At 40.9% G+C, this 23,719-nt stretch overlaps 1 protein-coding gene across 3 annotated transcripts in view; it reads right to left on the reverse strand.

Moving 5' to 3' along the window:
- papola (poly(A) polymerase alpha) overlaps positions 1 to 23,719 on the reverse strand; it is a 65,782-nt gene that overhangs the window by 5,836 nt on the left and 36,227 nt on the right. For 2 of the 3 annotated variants that reach the window (XM_086002666.1, XM_086002665.1), the window contains 10 exons: positions 22,235 to 22,307; positions 21,457 to 21,577; positions 20,494 to 20,578; positions 9,456 to 9,509; positions 8,182 to 8,301; positions 7,856 to 7,965; positions 6,788 to 6,909; positions 5,543 to 5,664; positions 4,925 to 5,034; positions 2,488 to 2,693 (listed from right to left, as the gene is read on the reverse strand). In XM_086002666.1, coding sequence (XP_085858792.1) covers positions 2,488 to 2,693; positions 4,925 to 5,034; positions 5,543 to 5,664; positions 6,788 to 6,909; positions 7,856 to 7,965; positions 8,182 to 8,301; positions 9,456 to 9,509; positions 20,494 to 20,578; positions 21,457 to 21,577; positions 22,235 to 22,307 — 1,123 coding nt within the window. Of the gene's footprint in view, positions 1 to 974; positions 1,037 to 2,487; positions 2,694 to 4,924; positions 5,035 to 5,542; positions 5,665 to 6,787; positions 6,910 to 7,855; positions 7,966 to 8,181; positions 8,302 to 9,455; positions 9,510 to 20,493; positions 20,579 to 21,456; positions 21,578 to 22,234; positions 22,308 to 23,719 lie in introns of all 3 variants that reach the window. The other variant, XR_015080172.1, reaches the window with a different exon arrangement.

Genomic DNA, 23,719 nt, shown 5'->3' on the forward strand with positions numbered 1-23,719 from the left:
GAGGACATAGGGTTCGGAAAATAAATAGAAAACCTAGAATGCATTGCCTCAATGTACAAAGACCGTTTTTATCTTGGTCCTGGGACTACTTCGTTTCCAGTGGAATCTCCTGAACAACATTGAAATAAGCCTCCCCTTGTTAACCTACAATTAATGTAACAGACATACAGGTTGACTATCCCTTATTCGAAAACCTTGGGACGAGCTGGGTTTCGGTTTTCGGATTTCAAAGGTATTATTTCAGACTGGAAAACTCTGAACATTAAATTAATTTGGTAATTAGTATTTGTATTTAATATAAATTTTAAAAGTTCAGGCTACCTCTTGCGACTGTTCCGTGTCTCATTCCCCTTCCTGCTTCTCTGTGCTGCCGCTCCCAGTCTGTTTACAGCTTCCCCTGCTCCGTGTCTCATTCCCCTTCCTGCTTCTCTGTGCTGCCGCTCCCAGTCTGTTTACAGCTTCCCCTGCTCCGTGTCTCATTCCCCTTCCTGCTTCTCTGTGTTGCCGCTCACAGTCTGTTTACAGCTCCCCCTGCTCCGTGTCTGAATTCCTTTACTTAGCGGGGGTCTGGGGCTCGACTGCCGCCGCCAGTTGTGGGAAAGCCGGATATCGGCTGACTCCTACGCTAAGCTGGCCCGCAAATCAGGTCGGGGGGGGGGGGGGGGGGGGGGGGAAAAAGAGAAAAGAATATCGGACGGGCCGCTGCAGCTATCGGACGGGCCGCTGTATTGTTGGGTTCACTCTCCCGGTACCTCCTTCACACTGCCCGGCTCGGCCTGCAATCTCCTACCCAGGAGGGAACTCTGTGACCCTCTGCCCTGCTCACAGGGAAAGGCAGAGCTCCCTCAGTCACACTTAACATCGAGAGCGACGGCCGGCATGTCGACAATCTGCAGGAATTCTTGTTCTGGGCCCCGGAGGACCACTCTGGTCATGTTTTGCGCCACTCAGGTCATGTCGTGCGCACGACTTACGCTGAACAAAAAAACTTTCGGTTTTCAGAGGTTTTCGGAAGTTCGGATAAAGGATAGTCTGCCTGTAATTAGATTTACAGGGTTTTTTTTTTTTAAGCAATTTCCCCATTGTACAACGTATCTACAATTATCCACAATTCCTTTTAGTATGAAATTAAAATCTGGATGAAAAGAATCTCTCAATGGCAGAGCAAGTTATTGTAACAAGGAGGATGCTAGGAGTGGAGCGTGAATTGTGTTTCTGTATTGAGTGCTCGATTATGCTGCTGTAATCAGCTTTTATTCTGCTAATCCTTCATACAAGAATTGAAATTTTATGGTAAAAAAGTAGTCAAGTTAGATGCACCTTTTAGGTGTTTGTTGTGGTCAACAAGCACCAATTAACAGCATCCTGGACACATGACCTAATTTCAGAACAGTCCAAGATGATGATTTCTAAAGCCATCCTCTGGACAGATTAAAAAAATAGCCATTCAAGTTTGCCAGATCCAGCATACAACACATAACTACTTCCTTTCTTTAGCAAACCAGCTGACAAGTGTTTTTAAAATGAGAACTATACATTTTCAACAAATACATCGCAGATTTTGGTCTGTGAAAGATGAAACTATTGAGTTGGGGCCATAGTTTGACAAGTGGAGCAAAATAATGACTAAGTGTGGGGTGCAGAGTAAAAGTCCCTCTATTAAACAGTTTATAACAAGTAAAAAGAAAAACAGCTACCCTCCAATCTCACAAGCTCCATACCATGCTAGTGCTTTCTCTCAGCTAACCAGCAATTCTTTTTGTTCAGCTGGGCATTCAACACACCAGAAACCCATCACCATGCTTTCAAGAGACTATTCTGAACTACTGAATGATCCACGTAAGCAGAGTTTCTATTTGCCTCCTATGGAGTGCAGGCACTCTTCCCATGGAGACGCAGAGATTTTACGGAGCCCAACAAAGTTAGCAAATAGTTTGTAAGAGCCACAGTGCAACACGGTATGGATAAGAGTTTAACTGGCTAATAAATCCAAGGTTACCAGCACAGAGCACTGGTAAATTTTTCACTATTTGTCCAACTTATGACCACCCCCATCCACTGACTGAGGGTTACCTAGAGCAGAATGGGAAGAATCCTAGCCAGTGCCCCCCCCCCCGGCGCCAATGACTGCTACTTCCTAGATCAGATTATTGAGCCAGTTTAGCTGGTCAGTCATTAACCAAATCATTAACATCCTTGAGCATTGCAGATTTGCCTGGCTCAGGTATCAGATTGTCAACTTTGCTACAGAGAACCAGCTCAGTTCCATTCTCCCATTACAAGGCTTCTTTCTCTTTTCCCCCACCGCCCCCCACCTTCCCAAAAAGACAGCAAAGTAAACTGCCTTCATGCTAACTAGCAAAAATGGCAAGAAAACAAACTAAAGTAGAAACAAATGTTATCTTCGAATAATTGAAAAAGTACTTGAGTTGAGATCCTTCAACTGTGGGAAATACAGAAAATCAGCACAAAAACAGGTGTACAAACCTCTTTCTTTGCGGATTCATTTGTAGGAGGCGATGTCGGTCTCTTTCCCCCTGCGGCAACAGGACTGAATGGTTTTGTGGTTGCACTTGGAGGCAGATTGCTAACACATGTAGACAAAACCCGGTTAACTACTGATTTTGGCTGTGCAGTAGAAGCAGATATGGGAGAGGCCTGAGGAATGTGTTCACTGGATGACGAAGATGAGCCTAGAAGAGAAAACAAATCCACGCTAGTTATTTTACTATTCACATAAACTGGGCTCGAAATAATAGCATTCTTTAAGTGGAACCATTGTCTTTCAATTTCTACCAAAAACTGAAGCACCCAGTCTTTCACGGCATCCAGGTATGACCCTCCTATCTTTAAGTCAGTTCATAACAACATAAAACGTCCCAGGGCACTGCACAGGAGTATTGCAAGACAAAAAAATGACACCGAGCCTCATAAGCTAAAATGTTAACCCATACGAAAAAGTGTCTAGTGTAATTGAGATCTTCCTCATTCTTGGAAAACAAGTTCAACCTCCACATGCAAATAGGATAATGCTGCCCTTAGACAGGGGAAAAACACCTGCTCTTTTAAGAAATCAACAATATGTGGGAATTTTCTGCCCTTTCTATACATGGCCTTGTCATGGTCTGAGCTCCAAGTCTTTACCTACAGCAGTTAGCACTGAGATCCCAAGTAACAGGTAGAATACAAACAATACAATAATACAGCAGGGCAGCTGTAATCCAGACCCAATCAGAACGAGAAACATGGGGCAACTTGGGAGGGAGCTTTATGTTTTTCAAAAACATTACTGTACCTATAATAATCTACAGTTCTTTAGGAAACCCCAAAATAGTACACAAACATAGATGTTACCATCAATGTTCCCTGTAATTGTTATTTGGGTGCACGGACCCTTTAACTGGCTGTGCGGTCCATTCAAGATTTCGTGCCTGTGCAGTTATTTCCTTTGTAAAGCCAGTGAGTGACCTGCACAGGACATCAAGACCACTGCGCGGCCACGCAGTTTAACATGAACATTGGTTACCACATATCTCTTACCACACATAAACCGCAAAATAGAAAACACAATTTCCTTTTTATAATCCTTGACCCCATAAAACACAGATAAGCAGTTATTTTTTTGAGGGGTGGCGAAAGATAGAAGAGAGGGCAGAGACTGTACATCAGCAACATATTTGTGTATCTCCGTGCACAGCAGGCAAGCCAAGTGCATCTTACAACCAGGTTCAAAGCTACTGTCTGATCTAACTAAGCCCAGGTACAGCAAGAATTTAGGAGAAGCAAAATGTCGTCAAAGAACCAAAACGATACAGGTACAGTAAAGGGTATGGTAGCATCTTGTGAAAGGGTTTAGAGTAGCTCCAATATAGGGGGTATAATTAAGAAGTTTGCAGATGATACTAAAATCGGCTGTGTGGTTGATACTGAAGAAGGAAGCTGTAGACTGCAGGAAGATACCAATAAATTGGTCAGGTGGACAGAACAGTGGCAAATGGAATTCAATCTGGAGAAGTGTGAGGTAATGCATTTGGGGAGGTCTAACATGGAAAGGGAATACACATTAAATGGTAGGACACTGAGTAATGTAGAGAAACAAAGGGACCTTGGAGTGCATGTCCACAGATCCCTGAAGGTAGCAGGCCAGGTAGATAAGGTGGTTAAGGCGGCATACGGAATGCTTGCCTTTATTAGCCGTGGCATAGAATACAAGAGCAGGGGGGTTATGCTTCAACTGTATAAAACACTAGTTAGGCCTCAGCTAGAGTACTGCGTGCAGTTCTGGTCACCACATTACAGGAAAGATGTGATTGCACTAGAGAGGGTACAGAGGAGATTTATAAGGATGTTCCCGGGAGTAGAGAATCTTAGCTATGAGGAAAGACTGGATAGGCTGGGTTTGTTTTCCTTGGAACAGAGGAGGCTGAGGGGAGACCTTATTGCCATGTATAAAATTATGAGGGGCATAGATAAAGTAGATAGAAAGGACCTACTTCCCTTAGCAGAGGAGTCAAAAACCAGGTGGCACAGATTTAAAGTAATTGGTGGAAGATTTAGAGGGGATTTGAGGGGAAATTTCTTCACCCAGAGGATTGTGGGGGTCTGGAACTCACTGCCTGAAAGGGTGGTAGAGGCAGGAACCCTAACCACATTTAAAAAGTACTTGGATGTGCACTTGGGATGCTGTAACCTGCAGGGCTATGGACCAAGAGCTGGGAAGTGGGATTAGGTTGGATAGCTCTTTGTTGGCCGGTGCGGACACAATGGGCCGAAATGGCCTCCTTCCGTGCTGTAACTTTCTATGATTCTATTCTATGAAAGTGGAGAGAAGTCAGTCTTTCTTCCTCTTGCCCTGCCGCCCCCCCACACATTCCTTCATTCAACTTCTACTCATCTAAAGTAAATAGAAAGGGCTGCTACTTACCCCCTGAGCTGGAAATGGAATTTCTTTTGGAAGGACTAGTCTCTGATTCTGCCTGGGCCTCGGAATTCTGAACACTGATCACATTCGCCGTCGATGCAGCAGTAACAGGACTATTTCAAGTGAGAAGAAAAAAAAATTGAACGACATACTTACGCACAGCTAAGAAAAGACGAGAAAAATTCAAAAAGAATCATATTTAGTGTGGGTTTTTAAAAAAAATCACTTCCACTTTCCCTAAAGTTCAGATATGTCAATGACCAACTTATTCACCTGCAATTGTTCCAAAGAGTTTAATCAGGTATAGAAATGAAAAACTGTAACCCTTACCTCAAACTTCACCTTCAGTAACACATCTGGGTAATTTAAGAAAAAAAATCAAGCTGAGCTCCAGTTATAGGATGGGGAAACTAAGCTTTCTATTAAAAAATACTAAATTGCCATATTCCTATATGTTAATAGCAGGAATCAGCCATGATCTCACAATGGCAGAACAGGCTCGAGGGGCTAAATGGCCTACTCCTATTCTTATGTTCCCACGAATCCCACCTCATCAGATCACACGCATGTGATTTCAACTAAACCCTTATTTAAAAAAGAGAGCAGTAACATCCATGTTACCTCTGTGGGCTGTTGGCATTCTGTAATGGACTGGAAGGCACTAGCAGGCTGTGGTCACTGTCCAGAGAGGCCTCCATACTATTTTCATCTTCACAGTTGGCTTTGTTCCCCTCCACTGAATGCTTAAGATGAAAAAGAAGTTTTAAAAAGTTAGATACCGGATTCAGGATCTGCATTTCTTGGCAAGTTTTATGTACCAGCTGTTTGTAAAACAAGATAGTCAGAATGGGAAAAACAGTATTAAGAGAATTAGGTTTGACTGGACATGAGCAGGCTCACAGAAGGCGAGTAACTTTACCCCTCAAAGATCACAGAATATGTATCTCAGAGGGTTGGTGGGGGGGGGAAAAAGAGAAGGGAAACCATTAAACAAGTAGAAAAACTAAAACACAAGTCAGACCCTCTCAGGATGCCACAGAGACCAGCCTCAAATAGGTTTCATTTAAGGGCTGGTACTACAAGCTTAGCCAAGAATGTGACTGGTCTTATTCTGAAGCACATCCGGTGACTCAGAATAAGACAAGGGGCGTGGTGGTTTTCCTTCACAATGAAAATCGCAGTATTGCAAAAGTATGTGCAGCACATGGGACTCTCGATTCCTCCAGGAGTTTAGTATTGATAGGTATCAAATCCCTCGCTACCTTCAGGGTACACATCGTGCAAGGCTTTTCTCTCTCTTCCCCATACCACTCCCCCACCAGGAAAGAATCAAGGCGCCAGTGGAGCCTGGCAATTCAGCAATGCATCTTGCATCCCACCATTCAATGCACAATGCAAGGAATTTAATATATCCTCTTGTTTGCTAATTCAATTAGAACCAGTATCACTAAAACAAAAATCAATAAGAGCCATTCATTGGTCGGTGGCCTGGCAGACTTAATGGAAACAAAAAATATCAAATCATTTTTGTTGGACAATTGCCTAAAGATCAATTATAATGGAGTATCTTCCAAAAATGGAAACGGATTGGTTATAGCTATAACTTGCAGTATTTAGATAGATGGAAAACAAATCAAATTATTTTTGCAGCCTAACAAACAAGCAATTTATTTACAAAAGATGGAATAAATGAGCGCTGATAATGCGTAACCGGGACCAAAGATTCACTTTCTCTAGTTACTTATTAGCTCCTTGTAACAACAGGTGTAGACAGAAAGTTTTCAATTTCCACTCATTTAGCTCAAGTGCCATAGACATTGGAGAGACACGATTCCTTTTACAGATCATCAAAATGTAATAGGTTACCTTTTTCTTTTTTTGTTGAACATAACTGGGTAGAAGCAGATGGAGCTGTTTTCTTTTCACATGCATTGCTGCAATCCTCATATCTGCTTCAAACATCTTGCTGTTCATTGCTTGTCTATAAACTGTAACGGTAGGAGAAATTAGCCTTCTGCTACTGGCTTATTTTACAATCAACACTCCTTTCCTCCTTCAAGGGCTTCCATCTTCACCTAACTTTCCTGAAAATGGAAATGACGCCATGGGTAGGAATTTCTCCCTAACCTTCAAATAGCAGATAGGAAAATGGAGGAGTCAATCGCCACAGAAAGTGTTATTTCAAGTTTAGCTGGGAGTATTCAGATGGTCTTGGGACTGAAAAAACAGTAGCCACGAAAGTATCCAAAAATCAAAAGGATTTGTTTTAAAACCGAACTCTAGAAATGAAAAGGTCATTGGGGTTGAAGGTATCAGAAGGACGAGAACATATGGTTCAGATGAATGGCACATGTATAGGGCTGGGAGTCAGCTTTGAGCGACTGTTGCCATGAATAGGAGATGCATTCAAAACCTGTCCTGCAGCAAAACTGCTGACCTCACCATAATAAGACACTTAATAAATTAAAAGCTTGTATTCAATTAGAACTAGCATCACTAAAAACGTACTGTCAAATTTAGTTTGCCAGCTGGACAATAAACTTTTATCTGGGCTGAAGCAAGGCGGATTAATACACGGGCCTATGGAGCTAGTGTCCAGGGGCCCCCCGCTAAATATGCCCCCCCACCACCGTCAGGGGCAGTTTAAGCTTAGTATATTCTGGTATGATTTGCTTTATTATTAACGCAGTATGTAAACATCCTACAGACCCATTTCTTCATGCATTTTAACCACGGGTAAACTGAAGCAGAATTCTACCCAAAGTATCAACTAACCAAGAATCTTATTCCACACTAGCATACTTTCCCCAAAGACATATCTGCATGGATTTCCTGCATAAAATAACAGCAGACTCGCTTATCAAACAGGATGAAAAAGTACCGAATTCAGTGTATAATAGTTGCAGTATTCTCAAGACAGAAAATGGCTCTTACCAGTATCTGTGAATGACTGAATGTCGTATGTCAGGTCAACACTCAGGTTCTCACTGTTTTCCACTTTCTTAAAGACTATCCCAATGACCCACATTGTGCTGAATTCATCCCTGCAATAGAAAAGCACAGTATAATGGGAGACCTCATCACTTGCAAAACTGTATAAAAGTATGCTGCAAAACTTTCCTTCTCTTGGGTCAAACCACCTTCTAATCTTTAGCAATGTTCAATGTTAATCTTGCATTTTTATTCTCTTGTTCGGCAACCATTTAAAATAAACCAAATCATAATCCTAAAAATGGTCACAAACTGACAAAATTACTTACTTCTCAGGATTGTCCTTGGGAGCTGGGAATGATTGTGGATTAACGTGAGCCAGAGTAATGAACTCATTCTTTTCTAAGCTGCTAATCAGAATTCGGATTTTGGATTCCACCAATCCCACCCTAAACACAAAAAACATTGTTACTGAATGGAGATGAGGAGCTCCAGCAAACTACATATGGCGCGGCACTTTGTCAAGGCTTGACAAAACTAAAACCAGTTTCCATCTAATTTGGTTAAAAAGTGCGAGTGCACCTGGGTTGAGTTATACATCTAAGCAGGTATGCAAATACAATTTAATGTGGTAGAATTAAAAAAACTTGCATTTATATAGTGCTTTATCACTTCTCGCAAGCAACTCAACGCTTCACATACAATGAGTTACTTTGGAATGCAGCGACTTCTGTAGACAAATGTGGCAGTCATTATGCATACAGCAAGATCCCACAATGAGGTGAATAATCAGTTAATCTGCTTTTGATGACAATGCTTGAGGGAGGCATGTTTGCCAGGACATCTGAAGAGCTCCCTGTTCTTCTGCAAATAGCGCAAATCTTATACACGTCTGAAAATGTGGATGGGACGTTGGTTTATTGTCTCATCCAAAAAACAGCACTTCCAACAACAATACAGCACTCCCTCAGCATTTCAGACTAGATTCTGTGCTCGAGCCCTGGCTAGAGTTTAAATGCACAACTTTCACGAAGCTAAACTGACACACAATAGAAAGTCTCCAGCCCTTTGTTCAAGTGATAAACCAACTTTAAAAAAAATTTTTGGTGAAGAACGGTTATCCTTTGACAGCCACTAAAAGTCTCAAGTGCACCTCACTCTGGGCACAGATCATGCTGGCTTATCTATTTTTAAAAAAATCATGCTCACCAAGGAACACAAGCGAATGCATTCCACAAGTTATTTTGTGTATTATGTTTAAACTTTCACCCTTTCCTACTCTCCTGACTTACACTGCTGTATAGTTCACTGGGTGTCGATAGCCAAGCTGTATCTCTCAAATGCCCACTCTTCATATGAAAAGCTGCACTGCGACTGGGCATATGCCATAGGCTATTCAACTGTAGGAGACATCAGAGATGATATAGGGGTCACCATATCACCTGTGTTGTACCCAAACTTTGTAAAAGGTTGCAATGTGAGAAAATTGCCAAATTATGAAAGGAACAGGCTTTTTAGCGAGGGACACGTCTCTCAGACACATGATAAAATCATAACCCAATAACCAATTTAAATGTTTATTACAACAGTCTCCAGTACTTACCATTCTAAGTGCTGTTTTTCTGTTGGGGCACTCGCCAGCAGCACAATGTAATGCCTTTGAAAAAGGAGATAAATTACTTTGAGCATTTAAATGACAAAAATAAGTACTTCAATCTTGGTGCGAAATGCTCAATTTTCAATATTCCTTTGGAAATTACTTGAAAATTAATCTCACCTCTAACTTACATACCTTTGGTGAATTTCTATCAATTTCCAGAGTTGAATCTCACCTCTACCATTACTTTGACTCCTCAGTTATACATAAAAGTATAATTCTGGGTTCTGCCTTTTAAATTGAATCGTAGTTCCAGTAGGAATGCCACAATTTTACAAGGCGAATAGGTGTGTCAATATCCTAATAAAATTTATTTTATGATCTGCGGAATCTTGTACTAAGGGAGGGGGGGGGGGGGGGGAACGACACACCTCGCTGCAACCAGAAAATGTCTCCATCAAGAACTCCAAGCAACTATATTGACAGTGTTCCACCATACTACTTATACCATGGTCCAGGCCCACTTGGATGGGATGTTAGCAGCATTTTCACCTGAAGCCACAGGATGACTTTAAATCTCATCAGGGTTGCGAATCATCCCCACAAGGCACAAAGCACAGTGCCCCTCTCAACAATTCCTTCTACCACTACAATGGTGAAAAGAAAAAAAATGAAGGCAAGGCTATGCCCATCATCTTGATCCTACTTCACTTACCACAACCAGACATGCATGCGGTCATGCTTGCATCCCCTCAACCTCATTACTGATACAATTGTTTGTTTTACAGAAATTGGCTCCTAACCAGTAACGTATATTCAATGAGCTTCTGTCACGTGTGCCCATTACTTACAGGTAGCAGCGACAAACAGAAGGAGTCACACCCAATAATTAAAAACTAGTCTGTTTATTTTTAAAAATATAATTCACATACATTTGCAATTATTAACGCTGATCAATAACCCAAGAAATTCAGGAAACAAAATGTGATAGATCAAAATTAGTGATCCACATGCCTGTGCGCTCTCTTCCTTCCCTGAACTTGTACATATATTTAGCCTAGCACTTCTAGGTTTGATCATTTCTCGCTCCTGCAACAGCAGAGATGGGAAAAATCTGAAGGTGACCCACCCAAAATTGAAACCTTGGAGACATTGGTCTAATACAGTGTTGTCCAATAGAAATCGCTAACTAGCCACAGGCATGGCTACAACGACACCATTTTAGCTATGTGAACTAATTTTAGTAGAAAACACCTTACACACAATACAGGTAAATGTGCTTCAAGTGTATATTTAAACATCTACCGTCATTTAGTGCAAAATTTTGCAATCTTTCTCTTTCAAAGTTTGGAATTCTGCCGTGAATTTAATCAGACAGCACATCTTACTGCAGCTTCTAGATTTTTGCCCAGCAGTTGCAAGCGGTACTTTGACTTCATCAGAGGGATTGCGGAGAATGTTGACTCGCACAACGAGACGTGACCTTGTTCTCCATCCAGAGCACGGATGGATGCAGCTTGCCCCGTGCCATGACGTGCCCTGTTGAAGCTGCTCGTTATTGGTTGGGCTTGCTGTCTGCGGTTATTCCGATTGGTCAAGCTGACCACGATGACAGCTCCCAACTCCAATGTTGCTGGTGTTTCCATGGTGCTGTAGTTTGCCATTTTCACCCGTGTTGCACACCATTTTAACAGATAATCAATAAGCAGTAACCAAGGAAGTAAAGCACACACAATGAAAAACACTCGTGCATGCTGCTTTGTGTCGTACCATTTTACCAACAATCGCACAGAAAAGGTTAAAGTACACATCCATGCGCTGTGTTAATAAGAGTATTGAAATCACATGCCCAATGGTGCCTGAAACTCTTTTTAAAGATTAAAAATGCAATTAGCCACACCAGGATTCCAATTAGTCACATGTGGCTAGTGGCCAACATAGAGTAATACAGGTTTAATACCATTGTGCAGGAGTATTTTCAAAATCAGAGGACAACATTTGTTCCAACCTAGAGTACCTTCACTAACTGTCATGCTACTTGACTTTAATGATGTCACTAGGTATCACGAATATTGCTATAAAAAAAATTAAAATTATTGAAGGTCGAAGTGGTACGGGTTAGTCCCGCCAGATTTCAACTTCAAAGCAATAGTGGGGGTAGGGAGGCAAAGAAAGTTATAGTACTTTTCCACTGTAATGCTGCCATACAATGAAATCCAACTTAATGTCATTGGACCCAATGGTCAAACAACAAAGAGCCTGAAGTAACCAAAACAAGAACTGAGGGAGAACATCTGTGCATTACTGTTACCCTATTTATGTTCCTAGCTATCTCTGCTTTGTCCCCAAAAGGAAAGCTGCCTACTTATATCAGACAAGTCTTTGGCCATTACTGCTTGTCACTTAGTTTCATAAAGAATTCTGAAGAAAAAAGTGCAAGCCCAGAGGCTAAGTTTTTAAATGGCTAAATGCAGATAGAGATCAAGGCAGATATCTTCCCATCTCAGATGGGAGACAACATAACGTTAAAGGATGGAGAGGAAAAAAATATAAATCGTGATATAGTAGCAACATCCCAACAAATTACATAATTGCAGTCATGGAGTAGGTAATGAGTAAGTGGTACAATAAAATAATTGAACTTCCAAAAACATGTTTAACAAAACCCTGAATGCACGGATTGAGATGTAAAATAAGTAACTTCATATTAAAATTGAGCAGAGCTTCTCCCTACATTGCAAAAAATTAACACTATATATAGTTGATCGCCTGTGGCGTGCGCAAGGGTAGTAGTCAAGACCAAGTGTAGTCTTCGGGTGAAGCAGAACTAGAGGTTGAGGGATAACTGGACCAGGCCGTGGAGATGTAATTCAGTTCCCACTTTAAAGTCGTACGTTCTGTTCTTATTTTTCTTTTTCCATTATAAATTATTCTGTCCACATTTAGAATGGAAACTGCCTATGTAAACGAGTCACGCTGTAACTACACCCATCTGCCAGTGGTGGCAATGCAGTACTCCCACTGACAGCAGACTAATTACAGCACAAGTTCCCATTATAAATGTGGACACAGGAATTTAGGATGGAAAAAGTTGACAGGATGCGTGTGCAAATGCAGAACTTTTCAATACATTACAAGTATAAATTTGGTTTCTCTATTTGGTGTGAAAATAAATATCTACCAGAGTACATATTTTAGAACTTTCAGGGTCAACATTTACAATGCAATTTGCACTCGGTTTCCTTTGTGGTAACCATACTTATATTTTCAACAAACTTTTAAATTGTGCTTGGTTTGAACTTCCACCCCGTTTGGAAGTTGATTATTTTTACAGTTTGATTACATGATTATAGATAATCTTGTTCATTTTGTTGTCAACTAAGAGTTTGCAATATACCAGAACCAATTTTTTAAAACTGCTTAAACACCAACAGAATTAACTTAATATCCCACTGATAGTGGAATTGCACATGTTCCATTATGTGTGTGTAAGTCATTGATAAAAATATGTAAAATTCCTAGTGGGGCATCTTCTATTCTGTGGACATCCCAGCAAAATGGATAATTAGTATGCAGTAATCCAAAATTATTCACACTTAAAACGTGTAATACGATGATAAACTATTTATTGGTGATTCTGTAGAATGCAAAAACTGCTCAGTGAGCCCTACAGACCAACTACGACTACTCTGAAAACAAACCCATAAAACCAAGGAGGTATACAATTAAGTTTATATTTGATCCATTGTGACTGACAGCTCTTTGCTAGTGCAATCCAAAACTAATCCTACTACCCTCCCCATTTCCACTGTGTCCTCCTCTGCTTCAAATATTTATACAATTTTCCCTTAAAAGATGCAATGGTCTGCGTCTCAACCATTCCCACTGGCAAAGCATTCTATGTTCAAACAACCCTCTGTATAAAGACATTTCTCACAACATCTCCTCAGTGACAATTTTAAATTGATCACCCCCTCAGCACTGACTCACCAACCAAAGGAAATAGTATTTCCCTACTCACCCCCATCATAACTTTAAAAAGCTCCTTTAAAACCACTCTTCGTCTTCTCTATTCCAGGGGAAATATTCCCAGTATCTCATGCCTATTGTTTCCTATCCCTGGCATCATCCTGGTGAATTTATGCAGTGTAGCTTTAATGTCTCTTCTATAAAGAGGCAGCACCAAAACTACACATCGTGCTCCAACTATGGCCTAACCATTGCTCTGTACTTTATAATTTTTTTTTTTACTTTCATTGCACATTTTCAGGGAATTGTGTATCTATACCCCTACGCATGTCTTGTTCATCAATACTTCAGTAGGTTTTCATTATGTATACTCTCTTTACTCATTTTGCCTTCCAAAAATGTATTACTTCACACTTCTGCCATCAGTCTGCCTATTCCACAAACCAATGCCCTATTGGTGCCCTTTACAAAAACAAAATATCATGGATACTGGAAATCTGAAATAAAACACAGAAAATTTGGTGGAAACTGATGAAAGGTCATCGACATGAATCACTAACTCTGTTTCGCTCTCCACATGTGTTGCCTGACCTACTGTGAGTATTTCCAGTGTTTTCTGTTTTTCTGAAATCTTTTACAGTCTTCCTCACAGTCAGTTATTGTTTGTGGTACAGAAGAAATGAGAAACTAGGATTCCCACTCCTCCCACTCCCTCCAAACCATTCTTGAAAAGTAACGAAGGCACTTCTTCAGGAAGAAAGGATCCCAAGCCTGAAGAGATCGGAGAACTGGTTACTTAACTGTGCTCTCTTTTTGAGGGCCACATCAGCAGATTCTGACAACAGTAAAAATGTCTTACTTTAACACAGGAACAGGAGTAGGCCCCTCAAGCCTGTTCCGACATTCAATGAGATCATGGCTGATCTGTGACCCAACTCCATATACCCACCTTTGCCCCAACTCCATATTTCCCACCTTTGCCCCGAATCCCTTAATACCTTTGGTTAACAGAAACCTCTCAGCCTCGGATTTAAAATTAACAAATGACCTAGCGTCAATTGTCATTTGCGGAAAAGTTCCAAACTTCTACCACCCTTTGCGTGTAGAAGTGCTTCCTAACTTCACTCCTGAAAGGTCTGGCTCCAATTTTTAGGCTATGTCCCCTAGTCCTAGATTCCCCAACCAGCAGAAATAGTTTCTCTCTATCTACCCCATCAGTTCCCCTTAATATCTTGAAAACTTCGATCAAATCATCGCATAATCTTCTAAATTCCAGGGAATACAACCCTGGGAGTCCAAGTATCATTCTGGTAAATCTACACTGCACTCCCTCCAAGGCCAATATATCCTTCCTAAGGTGTGGTGCCCAGGACTGAACATGGTACTCCAGGTATGGTCTAACCAGGGCTTTATATAGCTGTAGCATGACTTCTAACCCCCTGTATTCTAGTCCTTTAGAACATAAAAACTAGGAGCAGGAGTAGGCCATTTGGCCCCTCGAGCCTGCTCCACCATTTAATGAGATCATGGCTGATCGGATCTTGGGCTCAACTCCATTTCCCCGCCCGCTCCCCATAACCCTTCACTCATAACCCAGCACTGATCCCTGTGGCACCCCATTAGATAGAGAGGCCAGCATTCCATAAGCCTTTTTGGTTATTTTTTTGTACCTGTCCATGCCATTTTAATGATCTATGTACATGGACCTCAACTGCTTCTAGCTTTTCACCAATTAGAAAGTACTCTGATCTATCTGTTTTTGGTCCAAAGTGAATGACCACATACTTGCCTACATCGAAACCCACAGTTTTGCTCATTCACTTAATCTATTAAGATTTATTTCTAATTTTATGCTTCCATCTACACTGCTTACAATGCTGTGTATTTTGTGTCATCGGCAAACTTGGATATGTGACTCTCTATCCAGTCATCTAAGTAGTTAATAAAGAGTGAATAGTTGAGGCCCCAACACAAAGCCCTGTGGGACACCACTAGTCTCATCCTCCCAATTTGTGTACTGCCCATTATGCATACTCTGTCTCCTACCGATTAGCCAACCTCCTAACCATGTCAATAATTTGCCCTCAATTCCATGAGCTTCAACTTTAGCTAACAGTCTCTTATGAGGGACTTTATCGAATGCTTTCTGGAAGTCAATATAAATAACATCCATAGCCAGTCCCCTGCCCATTACTTTAGTCACCTCTTCAAAAAATTCAATCAGGTTAATCAGGCAATCACCTTTCACTAATCCATGCCGGCTCTCTCTGATCAGCTGGCAATTTGAGGTGTTCAGTCACTCTATCCTTAATTATAGATTCCAGTAATTTCCCAACAACAGAGGTTAGGCTAACTGGTCGAGAATTCCCTGGTGTCCCTCTCCCACCTTTCTTAAATAGCAGAATGACATGTGCAATTTTCCAATCTAAAGGAACGGTTCCTGAATTGAGAGAACTTTGGAAGATCATAGTTAGGGCATCTGCAATGTTCTCATCTACTTCCTTTAAAACCCTGGGATGGAAGCCATCTGGTCCTGGGGATTTGTCACTCTTTAGTGCCATTATTTTTTTCATTACTATTAACTTTATTACATTAATTATGGGGAAGTTCCTGTCCCTAATTAAAATTAATTTCCTTGGGGTGTCTGGCATACTGTAAATACTCTTCCTCTAATGTAAATACTGGGGCAAAATAATTTAACATGTCCACCGTTTCCTTATTTTCATTTATAGTATTCAGTTTTTAAGGGGCTCACATTGCTCGACAAACCTCTTTTCTCTAATATAATTTTAATTTATTTTGTGTTGATTTTGATAGCTCTTTCTATCTGTTCTGTCATTTTTTGCTGTTCTTTACATCTCTTCCATTCGCCAGGATGTTTTTTTTTTTTCTTTAGTTTTATCTTGATTTGAGACATCTATTGCAGACGTGTTCACTCGGAACAGTGTGGCTGTCCACAAACTCTCATACTGCAGTCCAGACACACAACCTGCTCTGCCATATCAGATTTCAAAACAGTGGGGATGGTAGAGAGGACAATGTATTTGGAGCTTCGAATGAATGGCAAAAATTCAGAGGACCACTAACCACAATAAATCGAGAGAGAGAGAGCACAAGAGATTATATGAATGCACGACAGAGGGATATAGTGTGAGACATAGATTGAGAGCCAGTGATGAGACGGATGACCAATCAGACAAGTTTTTCTTGTATCCTGTCCAGCAGATAGACCAATAATAGTAGAGCCTTTTTCAGACTGGCTTTATAGCAAGTTAAGAGTTGTTGAAGGGAAAGTAACGTTTTGCACTGGAGGAAATTATCCAAATTACATTAACTTTCTTATATCTAATGTCATAACAGGCTGCAGTCAGCAGTGACTGCAAGGTACAGATTTTAACATCTTATGATTGTGCCCCTGGGTGTTGCTTAGAGCATTAAAAGACTTGGGGGGGAAAAAACTGTCTGTTGGCACTCAAGTGAAAGTCTGATTTCCCATAGTCCTGCGTCAACATGTTCAATTCAGCAAACGACCATAGATCTGCAATCAAAAGGACACCAGATACAAAGATCTCAACAGGCAATCTGTCTTTACTATGTTCTGAAATTCAATGAATGTGATCCTAGAATACATGTCCATCCAAACCAGTTAATTACATAATCGCATTTTAACCACACATTATACAAGTACAATTCTAAAGGAGGTGCAGGAACGGAGAGACCTGAGGATATGTGCACACAAATCGTTGAAGGTGGCAGGGCAGGTTGAGAAAGTGGTTAAAAAAGCTTACGGGATCCTTGGCTTCGTAAATAGAGGCATAGAGTACAAGGAAGTTATGATGAACCTTTATAAAACACTGGTTCGGCCTCAGCTGGAGCATTGCGTCCAATTCTGGCACCGCACTTCAGGAAGGCTGTGAAGGCCTTAGAGAGGGTGCAGAAAAGATTTACAAGAATGGTTCCAGAAATGAGAGACTTCAGTTATGTGGATAGAATGAAGAAGTTGGGGTTGTTCTCCTTAGAGAAGAGAAGGTTCAGAGGAGGTGTTCAAAATCATGAGGGGTCTAGACAGAGTAGATAGAGAGAAACTGCTCCTATTGGCAGAAGGGTCGAGAACCAGAGGACGCAGATTTAAGGTGATTGGCAGAAGAACCAAAGGCGACAGGAGAGAAAACCACTCGCTGTGTAAAAAAAAGTTATCATGGCTTTCAAAAGGGAATTGGATAAGTACCCGAAGGAAAAAATTTTGCAGGGCTACGGGGAAAGGGTGGGGGAGTGGAACTAGCTGAAGTGCTCTTGGAGAGCCGGCATGGGCTCGATGGGCCGAATGGCCTCCTTCTGTGCTGTAACCATTCTATGATTCTAATTTTATTAACTTGTGTCTCAATTTTAATTGTGACCTTGGGATCATTGCAGTCCAACTACAATGCTGTCTTCAAGTCAAAACACATGCATTTCCACTGGATGATCACTAGATACCGATTAGGATTGGGAGCCCGGTTTTATTTTTTATCATCCGATCTGGAGCGCAGGTGCCCCAAGGCCAATTATAATATACCCGGTGTTGTCCCGCTGAAATTAGCTATCTCAACACGGACCATGAGTCAAACCCTAGTCTTTATGGCAAAGCATAACTGGTTCACTAAGGGCTGGGAAACGAAGCTATGAAAGTTAGGTTCATACCCAGAGAAAGTAAAACCAATGTTTCCTACTTTACAAGCTGTTTAAATTTCAAATATATTTTATCTTTCTACTACCGATATTCTGACTTTCTTGTGGGCAGCTGTTAACAGACAGACAGTCCACCATTTTGCTAGGAAAAAATGTTTTATTAGGAGAATTGTTCTGACAAGTTTGATAATATTGCACGTTATCCCACAATCTATAGTTCGACTGCATTTAGGATGCGCCAAATAATGAGAAAACAAGTACTTATGTTAGATCCTAAACATCAAGACTCTCACTTAGAATACAATATTCTTCTGAAAGAAATCTATCTTAATATTGTATTTTTCAACGCATAGGTAAACTTTCAAGTAAAGCCAACATAACGGATTTATTATAGCACTAGTATCCTGCCAATGGAATGCAAACAGCCTACTCAAATAAGCACACGATATTGTACAAGGCTAGTTCAAAGGCTAATTTATTACAATAGATAAAATCAGCAGTCTTAACTACTGCTGCTGTAAAAGCCGCCATTCATACAAGAGCTTAATGGGGTATATTGGCTTAAATTTAACAAACCTTCTGCGCTAGTTATGGGCCTGACATATATGGGAAGGCCCAAAGACTGACAAGGCTCCAAAACCTCAATCTAAAACTACAGTTTAATCCTCTTAATTCAAAGGGTGCTTAATTTAACTGATAGTTAGCACTGAGTACCTAGTTTGCTGTGTCACATATGTGGCTTAATTCTAATTATTGAACAATTGTACTTCTCCAAGTTCACAAGCGACTTCAAGTTATCAGGAAAATAACAGTTTGTATATATTTGAACTGTCACCATTTTAGTCAGCATTACAGCCAACACAGAATTTGGTAAGTAGCATATCCCACCATACCTACCTCATCACCCAAAGGTGAAGTCACAGGGTAGATACCAGGATTATGATATCCCTCTTCTACCAACCCTATATTTATAAAACCTCCCATGTTTTGCAACTGAATTCAGGTTGGATATGGGGCAATTAAGATATTAATTTCAAGGAAATGTTAAGTGGAAGATTCACAATTTTGTTATTCCTTTCCAATATGCACTACTTCAGTCAGCAATTCTACAAATTCACCAGCTTGTCACTAGCTGGTCCGATGTAGGATCATATCTCAAGGTATAACTGCCCTATATTTATACAATAGCCAAATCTGAACCAATTCCTTCTGCACAAGGAATTCATAAGATACACAAGCCATAGTCTGTTAAAGGCATTGGCTCCTTGCTGATGTTGTTAAAAAAAGGGCTGCTGCCTGTCTTCTGATACCTCACTAATGTGGGCATGCTTCATGTGCCAGCCTTACGGTGAGCATACCCAGGCCATTCGACTACGGCAAGCATCGCAGCCAAGTCCAATCCAGTCCTCACGTGCACTTCCAGCAGGAGTCACTACATACGACCAGATGGACTGCTAGCCAGGTTTCTCTTCCCTGACTGAGGGATGCTGGAGCCAAATGCAACACCTCTACTAATGCCAAGATCAGCTAGCTCAGCAGTGAATAGGGATCAAATCAGAAGTCTTCCTGGCCTGTATGGCTCAGCTACTCACTGGGTGAACTCAACGGAGGCATCAGGGGAACTAGGTGTTGATATGAAATTTAACAACTTTTAGCTATTAGGCCTTGATTAAGCTGGCTTGTTGTAATTGATGAATAAGCGTTTCAAAGAAATTATATAAATGTTTCCTAAAATGAATCGCAGTGTAGAAAAACTCAAAAGGACACGGTACATTAAAAGTTTATATTTTTAATGCATTTGCAAATATTTAACAGTCATCTGAGGAACTTTTGAATATGCATTACAAGCAGTCTCATATGTGGTGGTTGGAGGGTGGAATGTGCCTCCCAGTGGCAATTCAGAGAAACCAAGTAAGTCTGTCAATATGTAATAAATGTAATTTCTGAGCTATTGAAAATTGGCGATAGGTGTCAAAAAGAGTACAAGTACTTTAAGGAAAAGGGGAAGTGAAAAGGTATTTCAAAATATTAAATAATTCAATAGCGATTAAGTGAGTTTCTAGAGTTCAAATATAAATAAATAATCAAATAATCCATATTTGTATTAGGTCATACTTCAAAGTTGGTGTTCTAGTTAAGTGGTCACAGGTAACAATTGTAGATTACCGACTACCTGGCTGAAACTGTAATTTTCTTGGCTCAATCAAAATTTTTAATCAGTTTGAAATGTTACTACTTGGGTGCTCATTGTGTTGGGTTGCAGTCAAATCACAAATGTTTGTGGCATTTACCTCTTTTTTCTTGGGGGCCAGAGCAAGAGGAGTTGCCTCAGGGTATGTGAACCGCAAGTGAAATACAAGCTAACCCTCACAATCTTTGTCCTACTCATAAGTAATTGAATACATACTTGTACTTCTGAAAGAAGTTTGGAGCTTCAAAGAGTTTGGACCACTCCATTTTACCCATTAAAATTTCATCTGTGATTGAAAGGCCTGTGAGGAAACAAAGCAGATTGCTTACATCTATTTACACTTAATACATTACAATGCTTAACATAATTAATAGGAGCAGGAGTAGGCCCTTAGAGCATTCTCCGCCATTCAATGAGCAGAGTAGGCCCTTCGAGCATTCTCCGCCATTCAATGAGCAGCAGTAGGCCCTTCGAGCATTCGCCGTCATTCAATGAGCAGGAGTAGGCCCTTCGAGCATTCTCCTCCATTCAATGAACAGGAGTAGGCCCTTCGAGCATTCTCCACCATTCAATGAGCAGGAGTAGGCCCTTCGAGCATTCTCCTCCATTCAATAAGATCATGGCTGATTTTTACCTCAACTCCACCTTCCCGTACTATTCCAATATTCCTTGATTCCATTAATATCCAAAAATCTATCAATCTCTGTCTTGAATATACTCAATGACTGAGTATTCACAGCCCTCTGGGGCAGAGAATTCCAAAGATTCACAACCCTTTGAGTGAAGACATCTCATCTCAATCCTAAATGGCCTGCCCCTAGTTCTAGACTCCTCGGCCAGGGAAAACATCCTCCCAGCATCTACCTGGTCAAGCCCCTGAAGAATTTTGTATGTTTCAATGAGATCACACCTCATTCTTCTAAATTCTAGGGAATATAGGCCTAGTCTCCTCAATCGCTCCTCACTGGACAATGTCCCCATCCCAGGAATCAGTCTGGTGGTGAACCTTTGTTGCACTCCCTTTAAGGCAAGTATATCCTTCCTTAGGTAAGGAGACCAAGACTGTACACAGTTCTCCAGGTGTGGTCTCACCAAGGCCCGAAAGGCAAAACTGGAGTCTTCGGAAAAAGTGATATAATACAGCACGATATCTTTCAAAAAAGTCATAAAATTACTCACCTTGCTTAAACTCCTCCATCATTACTGCACGTGTAGATGCAGAGACGTTGTATGTTGAGTTTTGTTGTGGGTAGGCTGGTGTGATAATTGGCATGAGATGGTATCTGTCACTTGGGTTAACCTACACACGAGATAATAACCCATAATTGTTACACCTTGCAAGTACACAAGGACTCAAAATTAAGAGTCAAAATATTATTTGTATCTTTAAATGAGAAGTTAAATCACTGAAGTAATGTCTTCTTCTCGGATGGTGACATTTTAAATTTCGAGAACAACAACATTATAGATTCTCGCGTGCTTTTTACATAGAAGCCCAGCAGGTCTATTCTTCACAAGACTCCTCCCACCAACATATCCTTCCTCATTCTCCCTCATGTATGTAACTAGCTTTCCCTTAAATGCATCCATGCTAGAATATACTATACTTAAATGCACCTATGGCATGCTTTAATTATTACAAAAATTAAATATGCACTCAAGGTATAAACTGAAGAGTTGATAGCTGATGAAACCGAGCTATCTTACACAAGTATAACTGATCCGAAAAGTATTCGGTACTTCACATACAAAATATAATCTACCAATCAATTCCCAAACCTCATTTTCCCTACATCACGGTCTTCTGTTTAGCGTCTACATATCTGATGTATCTTCACCAGAATGCATTTCTCTCATCCAGGCCAACAGTTAACAAAGTACAACATTGTACATCTATCCTCCAAGAACATGAACCAACACTACCGCACTCAAAGCTGGCAACTCACTATAAACCTACCCGCGGGTCCCACACTGGTAGATTCAGATTGCAGTCCTCCGGTTGCTTTAACAAGACGGGGTTGGGCCATTCCCTGCCAAGAAAAAGCAACAGTGTTGATATTTCAAAAACATTCTAGACTGTAAAAGCACACTTTTGATAACAGTTCTGTTTCCGAGTAACTCGAGTGCTGTTTCACACCAGTGTTTCCAGTGATTATGTTCATACAGTTTCACCAACAAGTCATTTACTGGCTTAGGCAGTTGAAAAGGCTGCTGGTTAAAAGGTAATTTTATTACTTGTACAAGGCACAGGTAGAAGCTATCGTGAAACCTAATTCAGATGGAAACCTGCTTCATTTTGCTTTCGGATTTTTTTCCCCTTTGTTCAGCTTCTCAGTCATAGAGTCATAGATTTGTGCAGCACAGAAAGAGGCCCTTCGGCCCATCAAGCCCCATCTATTCTAATCCCATTTTCCAGCACTTGGTCCGTAGCCTTGTATGCTATGGCGTTTCAAGTGTTCATCTAAATGCTTCTTGAACGTTGAGGGTTCCTGCCTCTACCACCCTTTCAGATGGCGAGTTCCAGATTCCAACCACCCTCTGGGTGAAAAAGCTTTTCCTCAGATCCCCTCTAAACCTCCTGCCCCATACCTTGAAACTATGCCTCCTAGTTATTGACCCCTCTACTAAAGGGGAAAAGTTCCTTTCTATCTACCCTATCTATGCCCCTCATAATTCTGTACACCTCAATCAGGTCCCCCCTTAGCCTTCTCTGCTCCAAGGAAAACAACCCCAGCCTGTCGAGTCTCTCTTCACAGCTGAAGCGCTCCAGCCCAGGTAACATCCAGGTGAATCTCCTCTGCACCCTCTCCAATACAATCTCATCCAGCCAATGATGTATATATGAGCATATGTAACTATAGTAATCTCGGATGTAATGCTTAAGTTATCCACCAGAGGGAGACAAATGCTAAGGGATTATATTTACTAGTATTAAGGTAAAATTGCATTATGGGTATGATGACTCAGAGGTTCATCCCCCATGTTGGTTTTTTCGTGCAGTAGAAATAGAAGTGCATGCCTGCAGCTGTAAGAGCTATGTTCTCTCCTAAACTGTGTAATTAAAAAGATAAGTTTTGGGTTCCTGAAGTCTCACTTATATCAGTTATTGGACCTACCACTCGGATATAACATTTGGCGACGAGGATTAACAGATCTCAACTTGAAGAAGGGAAAATACAAGGTCACTGCATCTGAATCATGGCTACTCGAGTAGGAGAGATTTCTGCTTTTGATGTTCAAAAACAAACATGGATCGAATACTGTGAGTTACTAGAGCATTTCTTTGTGGCAAATGATATAGTTGATGTCGGGAAAAGGAGAGCTATTTTGCTCACTTCCGTGGGAAGTCAGACGTACAGTTTACTGAGAAACTTATGCAGTCCTGAAAAGCCTGGAGACGTAACATTTGCTAACTTAGTGGCCTTGCTGAAGGACCATTTCA

This window comes from Somniosus microcephalus, chromosome 12 (genome assembly GCF_052327205.1).
Source record: "Somniosus microcephalus isolate GS21.2 chromosome 12, FLI_Smic_1.0, whole genome shotgun sequence".
Lineage (NCBI taxonomy): Eukaryota > Metazoa > Chordata > Chondrichthyes > Squaliformes > Somniosidae > Somniosus > Somniosus microcephalus.